The sequence below is a fragment of the Halichondria panicea genome, chromosome 1 (genome assembly GCF_963675165.1).
Source record: "Halichondria panicea chromosome 1, odHalPani1.1, whole genome shotgun sequence".
Lineage (NCBI taxonomy): Eukaryota > Metazoa > Porifera > Demospongiae > Suberitida > Halichondriidae > Halichondria > Halichondria panicea.
Genome location: NC_087377.1, coordinates 9,001,392 through 9,016,650, shown reverse-complemented (window position 1 = coordinate 9,016,650; position 15,259 = coordinate 9,001,392). Strand labels below are relative to the sequence as shown.

The window sequence follows — 15,259 nt, the reverse complement described above, 5'->3', positions numbered from 1 at the left end:
TCTTTCATTCGTACATTAACGTTCTGTAACTTCGTTCTCATGGAGCTTACCTCCTCCGTGAGGAGCCTGTTCTGTCTGCTCCAGTGTGGGATCCTCATGACCTTCTTCTCCCTCAGTTTCACCATCATCTCACCATCATCCGTGTCTCCCAGCTCTCTGCAGTCCGATCCGGAGGAAGGCATCTTCGGCATCCAGCAGCTGCAGCACAATCTTCTGGGGATCTTCAGGGGCCTCCATTGCCACCTGAACGTCAGGAGTACCACGTCCCTCGTCTACCAGCTTTCCCTCTATCATTAGGATTGTCTCCTCCTTTGATCCAGTGTCAGGCAGTCCCTTGATCACAGGTATGGTCAGCTTCCGCGAGCTCAGGGGCACAGGTCTGGTCAGAGAAAATCCTGTAGGTAGCTACCACTACTTCTTCTATTTCTTCCATCGTCGGAGAATCCATGATGTGTACTGCACACGTCTTTGCGTGGAGGTTTCTTCAGTGCTAGTCCTCTAAAAGGAGATAGTCTTCTTCTGTTCGCGGTTTTCGCGGATTGAGCCTGTACCGTGAAAATTTATGAATAGTAGGCGTGTTCAGTATAGTCTATTAGCTATCATTATAGGTCTAGTACAACAAATATAATACATGTATATGTACGTACAGTATAGTACTAGTTTAGTAGTGTATTCTTGTATGATCTAGATCTATATTTCCATATCTGAATTATCATCAGAATTGAGCTCTTGATCAACTAGACTCTGAAATGAATCTTGAAGATGTTGAAGTTGACTTTCGTCTTTCAGTGATTAAACCACTCCATGCCCAATGGTTAGTTAACTTGTATAACTTCTTTTCAACTGAGAAAGGAAGAAAAGTCATATATAATGGATGGATGAAGGCTGGCATATCAGGACTATTGGATGGAACAACTGTTTTACCACCAGAGGACCCTTTTGAATGCATTGTTTGTGACACTAGCTAATTCATTCAATTCAATTGTGTGTGATAATTATTCCTATCGCTAATTAAAAAATTTGGAAACTGAATTATGAAATAGCTAAAATTAGTACCTGCCAAATTGGTAGGTCTCCAAACCGCCAAATTTAGTACCCGTTTAAAATAGTGTCCTTAAGGTAATACTTTTTCTCAGCCCTTGTACTGACTCAACCCAATGGATCCGTTGTCTGTTCCAATCCGTCATTGCCAATCAGTGGGTCATGGAGTGCGATGGAGGGAGTAAGTGAATGATTCATTACTTACATGAAATAGTAGAACTGTCTAATCATTCAGAAATTATATACGTCACATGTAATCTTTACCTGGTACAAGGAGAGTGTGATGATAAAATTATTATACTTAAAATAATGATGATCCAGTCATAGTTTATTGGTGTAGTGATGTAAGCTCCAGGTGTCTTGCAAATTCTTATGTTGTAAATTCTCGTTAATTTGGTCACCCTTGAAGTTTGGCCGCAATATATAGCGAGGTGACTGCATGTATTTCAGAAAATAGCCGCGGCTAAATATAGCGGTCCCTCAGTGCCTCGAATCTAATGACTGATTTTGCCGCTCTTTCTTAAAATTAATGTTTTGTATTTTACAGCTCAGTAATGTAGAACGCACTTTTTAAATGATGCTCTATTATAATAAATTAAAACTCTATATAGTTTGGGGCAGCCAGAATAATACGGAATAGCAACTGCCAATCTGTGCCAAACGAAACGACTGGTGTATCGAGGTGACCGTAATTCAGAGAGCTAGATTATCGAAAGTCTACTGTATTACGATGTATATGGATATATAATTATGAGATATTTCCTATGTGGCCTGTTATTGACAAGAATTTATGAAAACACATAACTATAAAAGCCTTCATGTTTATCATGTTATTCAGACAACAATAATAATTATACATTTGCTAAGCAAACTTGAATGTTAGCTTTCAGCAAAATCATAAGAAAATGAATGCAACCATAAACATACGTGCATGCATGCATAACATACGTTCAATGCATGGCAAATTCCTAATGGAACGAGGAAAGCTATGCAGTATGCACGTTAATTCTTTTCTGCTATTTAAATTCAGAACTTTGAGCCCCAGGTCATAAGGAAACCGCTCCTAATAATTATGTAATCATCATCTATATACACTAATTTTTGGGCAGCAGTTATACCTATTACATAATTACACAGTGCATGGCTGCATGCATGGGTAATTTGGTTCAACAACGCTTGAGAATATAGATCGATGTGTATACATTGCAATAGTGGTCTTCAAAAGCTAAATGCTGTAATAATTTATTTACAGATGTATATACAAAATGTAGTACGTTGAATGCCTTCCATGCAGACTCTGCTACCACACATAGCGAAGGGATATTGTATATAACGGGAAAATTTGACGAATGTTTTAATTTGGCGATTTGGCAAATTATACTGAAAATCGCTAAATTTAAAACGACCAAATTAAAGGGAGCAATAATTACGAGTCACGAGTTAAAAAGTACAATTCTAAGAAAACAGATGAAGGGAAGGTCTTATCATATCCTAAATCTACCACATTATTGTAGAACTGAAAAATTTGGCGGGTGTTTTAATTTGGCAAATTTTACTGAAACTGAAATTTTAAATCGCCAAATTAAAGTTTTCCAGTGGACACGCGCGTCATTGCTGTACTATAGCCACGCCAGAGACGCCAAATTAAAAAGCGCCAAGTTAGTTCAAATGGCTTATTCTCCAAATATAATATATCCCCCAGTTACACGATATGCACACTGCATGGACATTAGGTCGAACACAATATTCTAGGTGCTACATTTGTTCACTAAAGCCAAGGCCATAAGGTACACACTTTTCTAATATTGTCCTGTGCAGGTGTTCGAGACCCACAAATGTAACGTTTATATCTGTGCTCGCAATTTGTGTATATTTTAAGACTAGCGTTTTATATCTAGCACTAGCTTGTAGTTAGTAATGTAGTGATTATAGTGCATGAATATAAGTTTATTGAACCATGCATGAGATTTACACAGGGAGGATAAAAAAACTGACACTAATTACATAAAACTGATACTAATTTTACTCTAAAACACTATAATTCATTGTATGCCGCTTGGAGCTAATGAAATTGCACATGTCCATAAGCAACGTTCCCCTGAGTGTGGGGGTCTGGTTTAATGTCCTCGTATACTGGTCCTCTCTGTTCAAGTGGAGCCTGTAATTGTTGAACATGGCTGTACGCAAGGTTTTCTTGAGCCAGGGGGTCTAAAATCTCTTTGTATACCACAGGTGGTGGTGAGCTCATTTCAGTTCCAGTTAATTTATCAGACCTCCTGCAATTAATTATGCACAGGCAATCAAAATGCTAGCAAAAAAAATGCTAGCAAAAAAAGTTGTTGAATTATAACCTTGTGCAACGCTTAAACAAGTATAGTTAAATGCGTGGACAGGAATATGGCCTAATCAGTAAGGCTTCTGTTGACGAACATGGAGATATAATATAACAGCTGACTATATATATACACTGAAGACCACACAGGACACTCACAAGTACTAATAGCTTAACCATAGATAAAGGAAGAGAGAGATTGAAAACAGTGCACGTGACCATTTACATTAGTTCTACACAGAGGCCTTGAAAACTATCTCAGGACTATTGTTTGCCGGGTGACTTGCTCGAAATAATTATGTTTCCTCGAGACATTATCTCCTCAGCAATTTATAACACCCCTATTCTGTGAGCCACGTGTGGTACTAGCTAATGACTAACCACACCCAGTAGAGACGCTTCAAAGTGCTATTTTAGGGTATTTATTGCTATAACATGTAAGCGTGCAGGATAAATTCTGAAATAGGTATAGATCTTTAACTAGAAGTAAGCTGCACAGAATGAGCACATTTGCTAGTGGTGTGTAGAAATAGGCATCAGCTTGGCTACCTCGAAAGCCACACCCCTTACAGCTTACGACAGCCTCAATTGAACCGCGGGAAAGGGTACTCCATTTTCAATTTCTCTCTAACCAACCAATAAAGCTGATATAACAAGGCCACTGCAAATGAGACAGACCGTAGTTTCCTGCTGGGGATTTTGTTGTGATTGTTATATGAAATTCATCGATGAAATCGAATGTTTATAATGATATTCATGGTATTGAATAATGATCCAGCGAACACATAATTCACAGAAGTCTCTGATTAAAGTACACCCTCATTTGGAGTGCATGGCCTAACTATAATTATATTCCAGGGTGTCATTTGAAGTGAGGGGAGGGGTCTAAAAGTTACCAGAAGATTTCAATGTTCAATACCTTGTTAGTATAATTATGTTACATATAATTATAGCTGGCTATGCTCAGTCATACAACTAGTATACCTGAATGCAAATTGGGGGGGGGGATTGAGCCAGAGGATCCCCCTTCCCCCTGTATGACACTCTGGCTATATTCAAGAAAACTAAGCACCGCACACGCTGCTATATGCACTATTCCTCCCCAGACAGGAATACAGAGAATCTGCAGTTCTTGCGTACATATTAACCAGAAAAATGTGGCTCTAACAATTTGGTTGGTCAGACATGGCGGAAGAGTTTGGTAAAATGTCTTAAGAGTATAAAATTATACACTGGTTTTACGACTCACTCTCACCCTTTTGAATTTTCATCTTTGACTGATCCTTTATACTTTTTCTTCTGAGTTTCTAAAGTATATACAGTGAAAAGGATTATGATAAAAGTGCAATATGGCAGCTTACCTATCTGATTATATAGTGTACCACAGGCGTAAATAAGATTACCTACCCTTACCTCAAATAAGAGTTCTTACCTCATGCATGCACTCCTAGTAGGAGAACCAAGAACAAAACTTACTAAAATTCCTTAAGTGGTAGGCTCGAGTATTAGCTGTGACAGGCTCTGGGAAAACCTGAGATTTGTAGCAGAATTTGGTATTGAGCTATAGCTAAATTTGTGCCTACAGTGTAAAATCTAAAATAAAATGTTATTGGTGTATAAGTATCTATAGTCCTTCTACTACCTCTCTGTAAAATCTGATGCTCTAAATCCAAATCTTTCCATCGAAGCGCCTCATCCAAACTTTCGCTATTACCTTATTTTTCCTAATTGAGCAATCTTTGAGAGGCGTTTTTCTTGATACTACATTTTACAGCTTCAAGTTTCTAACGCGCATAACTCGGGTATGAAACTAGGTATGTGAACACTAAGCATATCATTATGTAGGCAATGCTCTGCTCTATCACTTGGTACATTAATCAACGAAATTTTAGTCTGCTCCAAATGTCAGGTTTTCCCAGAGCCTGTCACAGCTTAGTCTGCTAGTCAACAAGCAATTGTATCAGTATACACAACACACCTTTCTTGTTCTTCACACAGCAGTAGCCAATGAGAATACCAATTCCAAGACCAAACACGATTATAAGAAAAATGACCAACAGTAGAGTGCCACACTTTCCTACAATGAGCGTATACAATAGATCTACATGCACTTTTTCTGTAGGCTGGGTTATTCATTGACTTACTTTGTCGAATTCCTTGTACGAATATCCCACAAAAATGAGTGAGCAATATTCCCACAACAATTCCAATAGCAAAGGAGAGGACAACATCACTTATACAGACAGCTATAACCCAACTTGGAACTATGTGAAAAGAAAGTATAGTTAAACTATAGTATTGTCTACAATACCGTATAGCGCTTTCTTCACAAGTTCGAGAAACTAAAATTTCGCAGAGTGCTCCAAATAACTCTGATATAAATAGATGAGCAACTTTTCTTGTTTCTCAGATGTCGTGTCCAATCAGATTTGCAAGATACAATGACCAGATGATGTGTTATGTACATACAGTAGAACCTCGATTATCCGGACACCTTGGTTCCAGAGGCAGGCCAGATAACTAAATAGATAAACCACGCCTAGATCCACCCACTTTTGATAAACAGCAGTGCTGCATGGCTTTCTGCGCATGCGCAGAGGATAAGCAGACCTGTATCCATAGTAACAGCTGCAATGCGCATGCGCATTTCAGGGACACGCCCATTTTCTGAATTAATTAAAAAGAAACTTCCAAGCCAGATAATTGAGGTTCTGGATAATGGAGGGCTGGATAATCGAGGTTCTTTTCTGCATGTACCTTAATTGTGTCATCGCTAGACCATAATTACTTATAGGTGGAAATAGGCGCGGTGACGAGGCTAAAACTGGCCAGCTATTATCTATACTCTTGTACAGATTTACTGAGATTTGAAAGATGTTCTGAACTGAATTAGTTGGTGCATATTTATACCTCGGTGCGCATGCGCAAGCAAGGTATATGACAGTGTGTGTGTGTGTGCATAGATAGCAAAGGAAACGGATTGGAAACGCATCATGTGCATGCACCAATGTTTTCAACAGAAGTTTGGATGGTACAATCCTACTTACGATTTTTAATGCTGTTCATTGTTAGTCAAAAGGTCATTTGTTGTTTTTTGAGCTATATTTTTGGACTTCAAGATCATTCTTTCAGCGTTCAAGCCAATCAAGTAAGCTCTTTGGGTACATAAAAACATAAGCTTTCCAATGGTAGCACCCCAAAAAGTGTTTTTAAACCTTGAAAGTTAGGGTGAGTTGTTTGCAGAAGCTCTATTGCTCAATGTAAGGTATTATGGATTGGTTACATGAGAGAATCTTGTTCTTACATAATAGAGCTATAGTTATAGCATAAGCCTCATATTGCATAGATTAGTGAGTTACACTCTGCTTTAAGTAAAAAATGTTGTACTATAGTGACAATTTTGTGGAAGCTATTTCTCAAATAGACTTTTGCAGATTAGCTGTATTGTTTTATATTATTGTAGTACTCATGCTAGAATGTAGTATGCAAATGATTTTGGAGTGATCAGGGCATCCAATCGTGATTTACAACAACTTTTATATCATGTTTTTTAAAGTGATTAATTAATTGTCTTTTTAGGATGTGAAGAAAAAGCTCGTAATAAAAGGTGCAAGTCCTCCTCAACCAGATCCCACTCTCTCTCAACAAAACAAAAGCATCTAGGAAGTACGGTGGCCCTGAGCGTTACTATTAGTTCACCTTAGCTACTTGATACTTCGCCTACCTTAGCTACTGGGTAGTTCTACTTGATAGTTCGCCTACCTTAGCTACTGGGTAGTTCACCTACCTTAGCTACTGGGTAGTTCTACTTGATAGTTCGCCTACCTTAGCTACTTGATAGTTCACCTACCTTAGCTACTTCGCAGTTGACCTTTGAACTGCATGTTAATTCTATTTAATGCTGCTGTAGCCGTACTGTACATAGTGACTAGAGATCAATAATGAGAGCTACATATGCACGTATACAGGTACTGAGGTTTATCTAACAGCAATGCAAGACTAGAGTACCACACCAGAACCATTGTATAGTACAGAATTCTTGTGCTGCGATGGGATTAGGAGATATAAACGTGAACAACTTGAACTGCATGTGTTGTATTAGTCTGGGGCCAGATTTTTTCTCAGAGGGGAGGTAAACGTATCTTAATCCTAGCTCTATTGCCCCAAGCTATTAGACTAGCTAGTATTGTGAATAACATGTAACTTCCAAATGAATCAAGTGTGGTACTCTCATCTTGCATTGCTGTTACCCATAGGGTAGCACTAACCGGCTGCAGATAATCCTCAGTACCTGTATATATACATGGAGCTCTCATTTATATTGAGTCGCATGGCTCCAGCAGCATTAACATACAGTTCAAAGGTTTCGAAGTAGCTAAGGTAGGTGAACTATCAAGTAGCTAAGGTTGGCGAACTATCAAGTAGCTAAGGTAGGCGAACTATCAAGTAGCTAAGGTTGTTGAACTACAAACTTAAGGTAGTTGAACTATCAAGTAGCTAAGGTAGGCGAACTATCAAGTAGCTAAGGTGAACTAATAGTAACACTCAGGGCCACCGTAAGGAAGACATGAATTCAACAATGTATCCATAAGACACGTAGTAACCTCACCTCATATTAAGTATATATGTACGTGTTTATTTTTGCTTGTACTGTTTTTAATTCTCTCTGCAACCACTTTAATATTATAATTATGACATTCTTAGAGTACAATACACTTATCATGCTTATGATTAGTGTCAAGATTCTAGTTCAGTAAGATAATAAATACGTGTTTTTGTCGTGAATAAAATAAATCTAGCTTTTTTGCTGATATGGATGCCATCATGAAGCCTTTATCCTTTAACCATAGATTGAAGAGTTCAATCTATGCTTTAACTACACTGTCCACAGTATGAGCTTCTTGAGGTACTCCACAGCCAGCCTGAGCTTGAGCTTGTGGCACACTCATTATGCTTAAAATATAGTTAAAATTAATATCAATGTGGCCTCAAATTTACGCCGCAATGAAGGGTCTGTAATCCAAGTTAAGGTCAGTAAATAATGCGTTTCCAATCCCTTTCCTTGTACACTATCTATCAGTATGGTGTGTGTGTGTGTGCATGTCTGTGTATATGTAGACTGCTACAGCTGCTCAAGGATCAATGAAGTGCAAGTAAGAGTTTCTATAGGCTTCTAGTCATGTTTTCATTTGTTCATTTGCAAAATAATGCTTCGTTCTCAAGTTATGCCTAGTTTTGCTTACTTGGGATGCCATTGCAGCCTTTTCAGAAGAGCACGCAGCCAAACTTGTTTACCTGAGTGTTGCTACTCTACTTAGTAGTTAGCTCTGCACTAGAACGCTAGCTATTGGTAGCTGCAAGAGTGAGAAGAGAGCTGCAAGGCTCTGCTGATGTCGATGGCAGCCATGCATTACTTAAACTTTTGGCATCGATCGTTTTAACAACATTCATGGCCAATCATTACCCACTCTTTGAGTTTGCTGCAGTAAATTTATTACATTTGTGTGTGTAATGCAAAAATGTAGCTTTATGTTATGTAGCTTTGGCATCTCCACCGAGGCATCAGCACCTGTGGTGCTTTCATTAAGTCAGCAGTGGCGGATCTAGGATTCTTAATACTAGCTAGCAATCCGTGCCCAACAAAACGGCAGTTATTATCAAGATGACCACAGAGCTGGATTAGCGAGAGTCTCTACACAATAAGTTCTAAAGCTTGTTCTCTTTATACTTACATGGTATAGGTTCACACAGAGCAACAGTTCCACTCCATGTGCCATCACTCTGACACACTCTGGATGGAGAGGAGGTGGAGATGAGCTGGTAACCTTGGTTGCAGAAAGATTGTGCCGTGTGTTGGGCTCCAAGGACTGTCCCAGTGTAGCACACACGTCCACTAGGGATCGTGATACCACCAGCAAAACCATCTAATAAACACACCTCTGAGGATTGTAACACACTGTGACTTGACAGATCAGCTGCATCACATTCTGCATGTGTGTGATATTATCAACAATACTTATACAAGACCCACCTGAGCGGAACACTCCCACCACCTTAAATGATAGTACTCTTTGGTTGAAGTAAATGGAATAACAATAAGTTAAATCAGGTTGTAGAGATGCCAGGACAACTTTCAGAGTATCCCCAGCCATGCCGTTAGCTGTCATCATAGTGTTGGCATCACAGTTAGGAGTTATTCCGTAGGTCACTGTCAAACCGGTGGAGCCTTGGAAACCACTGGACAAACGAGCGGACACATTAGCATTGGAATCTATTACAACAACTGTTAGAGTAACCAAAGAAGAGATATTGACTGGCACTGCAAAAAAAATACTCAGTAGTTAAACTGTATGGATGGACAACATCAAACTCACCTTGGAAGGGTGTATTCACTGATTGATCACCTCCAATTCCATTGGACACGGTAACAGTCACAGTAAAATCATTGCTGGGACGATTATCACTAGTGAACTCCGTCTGGTACTGACACAGGGTAGCATTGCAGTTGCCTTTGAGAACAACTTGTGGATCACCAATGGTTCGTACAGAGTAAGTAACTGCAGGAACCAAACCAGGAGCAACCTCAACAGGACTCTGTATGTCCATGGTAATAATTATTGAAGAATGCTATACCAAGTTAGAGAGATACTTGCTTACTACTGTTGGGAAGGTGACAGTGATAGAGTTGAGGCTGTTATCAGAATACACTGCCAGCAAACTGACATCACCCTCAGGAGGGGGAGATGGTTCTATGGAGAATTGTTATGAGTCACAATGCCACACTTACCCTATATATATAGCTCTCACTCACCCATTAAGTTTAGCATTACAGGAGTGCTGAAGCTTCCAGTCTGACCACCACACAAGTCAGAGTTGGCCCTGACCATAATTGAGCAGCTCTGTGGAGCAGTCCAACCAGAACAAACTCCTGACGTGCTGGAACTAACTGAACAAGAGCCTCCACAATCTGAGACGACATCGTATGAGAAGGAAATTCCACAGCTACTGGTTGGCTCCACCCAAGTTATAGTAAATGAGGACACACCAACCTCTGTCACCATCATGTTAGTTGGTGGTGGGGGTGGACCTGTGGGGGGGTTAAAGGTCAGTAGACCGTTGTCACACTGTGATGCTATTTACCTGCTACTCGCAATGAATCAATGCCAATCAGAGTAATATCTCTTGTACATCCTACAGTTTGCCCATCCATGTTGGCACTAATAGTGACTGACAGTTCTGATGTGTAGCAAAATTCTGCTGCACTAGTGTCCACTGAAATACCATTACCAATAATAGCCCCACATTCTCCAGTAGCAGTCCCTCCAGAGTACAGAGCATGAGCTAATTGTATTTCATTGCTTGAGGGACAGTCAAAGGCAGTTCCTGACCACACTGTAACAGCTCCACCGACCACAGTACAAGTGTAGGTCTCCACATCACCAGGACAGAAACACAGTCTTCCATTGGGAACAGTGGGGGAGACTAAGGTGTCAGTGGCTCCATCACCTAGATTTATGACAGTATTCTTCACTGCTTTTATCACAGAGTATATGCTATATGCTAGCACTTAAATAGGGTCCTATTAAAGCAAAAACTATTCTACTTCTTCTTTGAAATAATGGTGGCCCATACGTTTTCGAATGCAGTACACAAAAAAGGAGTTTATTTGTTTTAAAATACAATTCATGTTCTGTAAGTAATTGCTGCGACAAACATCATAGGTATAGATGACCATGCAGATATAATTATGACGTACGAAACTTGAACACACGTGCACACAAGTTAAAACATGGAGTCAAGTCCAAGCTTACCTGACTTAATAAGCAGAGTCCCTAACAGTATTAAGCAGGTAACAACAATCTGTGAATTGACAAGAGTGAGTTGCATGAGTAGATCTCTAGCACTGACATTATTTAATACTTCTACCAGCTATAGATCGAGATGATACAAGGTTACTATTTACTGGCTAGGTACTGAGGTAGTAGTGGTCAAGGGCCTTTACCTTTGCTCTCATTGCGACATTTAGATCTAACATAGGGCCAGGCAAAGTAAGTTACTGTACTGTACCAGCTAGTATAGTGTAGTGTACTATACTACTACTGGACTGGACTTTGACCTGACTATTGCAACACCATTAATATTTTACATTCCTTTCCCTCATAACAAAACCATGACAATCATGATTGTAAACAATGATTATGAAACATAAACACATTATACCACATGTACCTGTACTAGTCCCTCGTAGCTACTAGACTCGCAAGCCACTCCCTTTTCTCTGATTGGACGGGGGCGGGAGAAAAGGGACTGGTGACTCTGGGACACATTTTGTGTCTCTACCAGAATTTGGGTAGAGATTATTCATTGATTTTTCCACGTGATCCAAAAATTGCGTGAGGTTAAGTAGAATTGCGTAGCCTGCAAAAGTGATCGCGGGCTTCTTAGCAACAGTTTAAGAATGGATGCTAGTGCTAGAAAAGAGAAGATGATGGAGTAATAACATCATCAGGCATTCAGCTAGGATATAGTCATCTAAGACACCAGCAGAGATTAGCTTGTTTTAGTTTTACGTGATGAGAACTGGCAGCCGAAAGTCATTGGTTGCCTAAAGCTTTTAATAACCTGTACAATACAAGACAGATAATGGCAGACGGCAGCAGTTGAATTGAGAGTAGTCAGACTTGTACAAGCTGTCTTAAATCCCTGCCACTCCTCAGTTCAAAGAAGGACTGCCAAGATTTCTACGTTCATCAGCTGTTCCATGCTAATCCACAAGTTGTGGCACAACAGACACTGGTACAAGGATCTATAAAATCAAAAGGCTGGCTAGATAGATCTGTATACTTGTCTTCTGTGTGTCTTTAGCTTTTGACGCATCAGAATAAATTGGATAATTTGCACGTGACATTAATATTTAATAGCATTCCTGATTTACACAAGCTGTAGCCCAGAGTCACCAGTCCCTTTTCTCCCGCCCCCGTCCAATCAGAGAAAAGGGAGTGGCTTGCGAGTCTACGTAGCTACATTACAAAAACACCTACGACTGTTGTTTATAGGCTTAAACCAAGAGTTCATTAGGAAGAGTACGCAACTCCAATAGACTGTACACAAAAAGCATTCCTCCAATCTTACGTCACAGATACTGGCTGTAGCATAGATTGAAAAGGAAGGGGATTGGAAATGACCAGGCCTCCCTGTGTAAATGGTTGAAACACTCCGCGTTATGATTTCGCGATCGCGATTATTTTTGTTTTGACCGTACTCTGGTTGTATTTCAACTGTTTTTCTAGCTCTCCTATCCACTAGCAATCACTCAGAGGCTGGGAGGTTACTCTAGAGAAGTAAGTTTACACCACTGACAAGCTCTAACTTGTCTAAGTCCGCTGTCTTTACTCTGTTTTTAGTTTTTGTTGAGTATAGCTTGAATTACTCCATGTCAACTTTTCTCTTTCCCTGCTGCGAAGCCTAAACAGCAAAAGACATTGCTTGACTTGGTTATTATGTATCTAAGTGCTATATAGAATGGTTTCATGCCATGGATAAGCTTTACTGTTCATAAACGTTTGCAGTATAGTCCTTCAAACTGCTTTAGTATACTTTTAGACACACCACGGGCCTTGACCTCTCACGACTTCATAGTAAGGGCTATTCCTTCTTTTATAGCATTTATTTGTTTAGTGATAGTGGTTGCGTTGTTTAGTCGACCTTTTAGAGCTATATTCTCTTTACTTTTTAGAATATTCAACATTAAAAGTGATCAATTTCACCATTTCTATGTACAGCACATTGTATGGCAGCCAAGCATGCTGACTATAAAATAATCCCTTTGTAGTTTTAGCCACGCCCTATAACGCGGAGTGTTTCACGCAAAAATTTTCGTTTCCAATCCCCTTCCTTTTCAATCTATGGCTGTAATATATGGGGTGCCGTTTGTCTCAAAACTAATAAAGAGTCGATGTTTACCTACCAGATCGATGTTTAGAGACAAATTTATGCTTATCAGATCGATGTTTAGCAACCAGATCGATGTTTAGCAACCAGATCTTTGCAGACCAGGTCGATGTTTAGCAACCAGATCGATGTTTAGAGACCAGGTCGATGTTTAGAGACCAGGTCGATGTTTAGCAACCAGATCGATGTTTAGAGACCAGGTCGATGTTTAGCAACCAGGTCGATGTTTAGCAACTAGGTCGATGTTTAGCATGCAACCAGATCGATGTTTAGCAAAGCTACCAGATCGCACAAAGTGCAGATATTAGGGCGTGGTTTCTTGTGATACTTAATTAATGTGCTAGCTAGTTGCAAGATGTTATAGCCATTGCTCCTACTACTGCTGTTACAAACAGAGGTTTACTTAGTAGATTCTGAAGATGAAAATAGCACTGGCTATAATTAGGCAGTAGGGCATTCATCTCTAGCACAATTCTAATTAAGGCGTATCACAAGAAACCACGCCCTAATATCTGCATTGTGTGATCTGGTAGCTTTGCTAAACATCGACCTGGCTGCTAAACATCGACCTCTTTGGTAAACATCTGACTGTTTATTAGTTTTGAGACAAACGGCACCCCATAGTAATAACCGCAACTAGCAGGAAAGGCAATGAATAAAATTAGTAACTATGTTATTTACTACTGGCAGTTGTAAATGAGTGATAATTATCACTATGTTTTCATTGCAAGTTTGATTTCACAATAGCATGTGGTTGCGACGTAAGATTGGAGAAACGCCCCCTTTGGTTTTAGGTGGAGTTGTGTACTCTTCCTAATGAACTCTTGGCTTAAACTTATAGGCCAAATTGCAAAAAACACAGGAAATGTTATTATAACGATGGAGAGGGTTGCTTAGAATATGAAGCAATGAATCTAAATTATGGTTATTATGCTGGCCAAAAAGGTGATAACTAAGATTGCTCGCAACCGATAGTGCCCCATGCAAGATACCCTAACAATAAAAATGCACGAGACAGCAATCACAACAGCTATAGTGGTATAATTATGAATATCATAAGGCTTTCATTCTAAGGATGACAAAATCTTCAAAATTTATGTGACAAAAAAAGGATCAATGATTAAAGGTAAATGTGTCAGAGGGAAGTAGGCGATACTAATTCACACAGACGAAGTTGTAACTGCTTCCGACTACTACAAATTACATGTACCTTTGCAAAGGTGTAAGGATGGTTCCTCATCTCTGATGTGACATGTGTATACCTCAAAGAAGTTGGAGTACAGTATTTTCCTGATATGGTAAGATGTGTGGTATACTAGAATTAACTTGGGTAACGTTCATGTACTTACCTTCTGGGTCAACTGGAGGATTCTTCTGATACCGATTAAAGTCATATATCTGATAGCACATGCATTGTCTTCTTGAAGTTACTCAAGACGTTAGACAATTAATGCTTGAAGAAAGGGTCACATTTTTGCTGATTTGGCTGATTCGCAAAGATTTTTTAACCGTAAAATATTCTAGTAATACGGTATGTACTATATACAGTAATAATTATACTGAGTTGGATGACGTCCGTGTTGTACAGACTCGATCAACACGTAGGTACGATTCATTCATTTATAACAAATGAGTAACTCACCAGACTGCTGTATTATCTATCTATACCTAACCCTAAGGTGTAAAAGGAGCCAATAGATTGAGACAACAAGAAATTGGGCTTGGAGCCAGCCATTTTTGAAAGATTACGTTACAGTTAACTTGAAATTTTGGTGGCTTGAGTTTATTTTAAGTGACAACCAGAACTGGATATAATTATATGGTAGCAGAACGTTAGAGAGTACGAAAGCTAATCAGAAGTGATAATGCGAGCATGAGTGTGAGAATCACTGTTATAGCCCTAGGGCTCCAATAGAGTTGAGATTATCATGATTA

The 15,259-nt window shown here is 39.4% G+C and overlaps 1 protein-coding gene across 3 annotated transcripts; it reads right to left on the bottom strand.

Annotated features, from left to right (window-relative positions):
• Positions 1–2,956: 2,956 nt before the first annotated feature.
• On the bottom strand, positions 2,957–14,615 carry LOC135341050 (uncharacterized). 3 transcript variants are annotated; one of them, XM_064537528.1, is made up of 12 exons: positions 14,535–14,615; positions 11,185–11,233; positions 10,514–10,879; positions 10,185–10,460; positions 10,031–10,122; positions 9,748–9,967; positions 9,405–9,692; positions 9,106–9,360; positions 5,518–5,637; positions 5,352–5,450; positions 4,629–4,680; positions 2,957–3,317 (listed from the first exon to the last, which is right to left on the bottom strand). In XM_064537528.1, the coding sequence occupies exons 1-12, from the start codon at positions 14,562–14,564 to the stop codon at positions 3,104–3,106; spliced, it is 2,061 nt and encodes a 686-aa protein (XP_064393598.1). In that variant the 5' UTR covers positions 14,565–14,615; the 3' UTR covers positions 2,957–3,103. The 3 variants fall into 3 exon arrangements, with proteins under 3 accessions (XP_064393598.1, XP_064393590.1, XP_064393607.1); XM_064537520.1 differs by lacking the exon at positions 14,535–14,615 and adding an exon at positions 11,376–11,490; XM_064537537.1 differs by lacking the exons at positions 2,957–3,317; positions 4,629–4,680; positions 14,535–14,615 and adding exons at positions 4,694–4,904; positions 11,376–11,490.
• Positions 14,616–15,259: the final 644 nt, after the last annotated feature.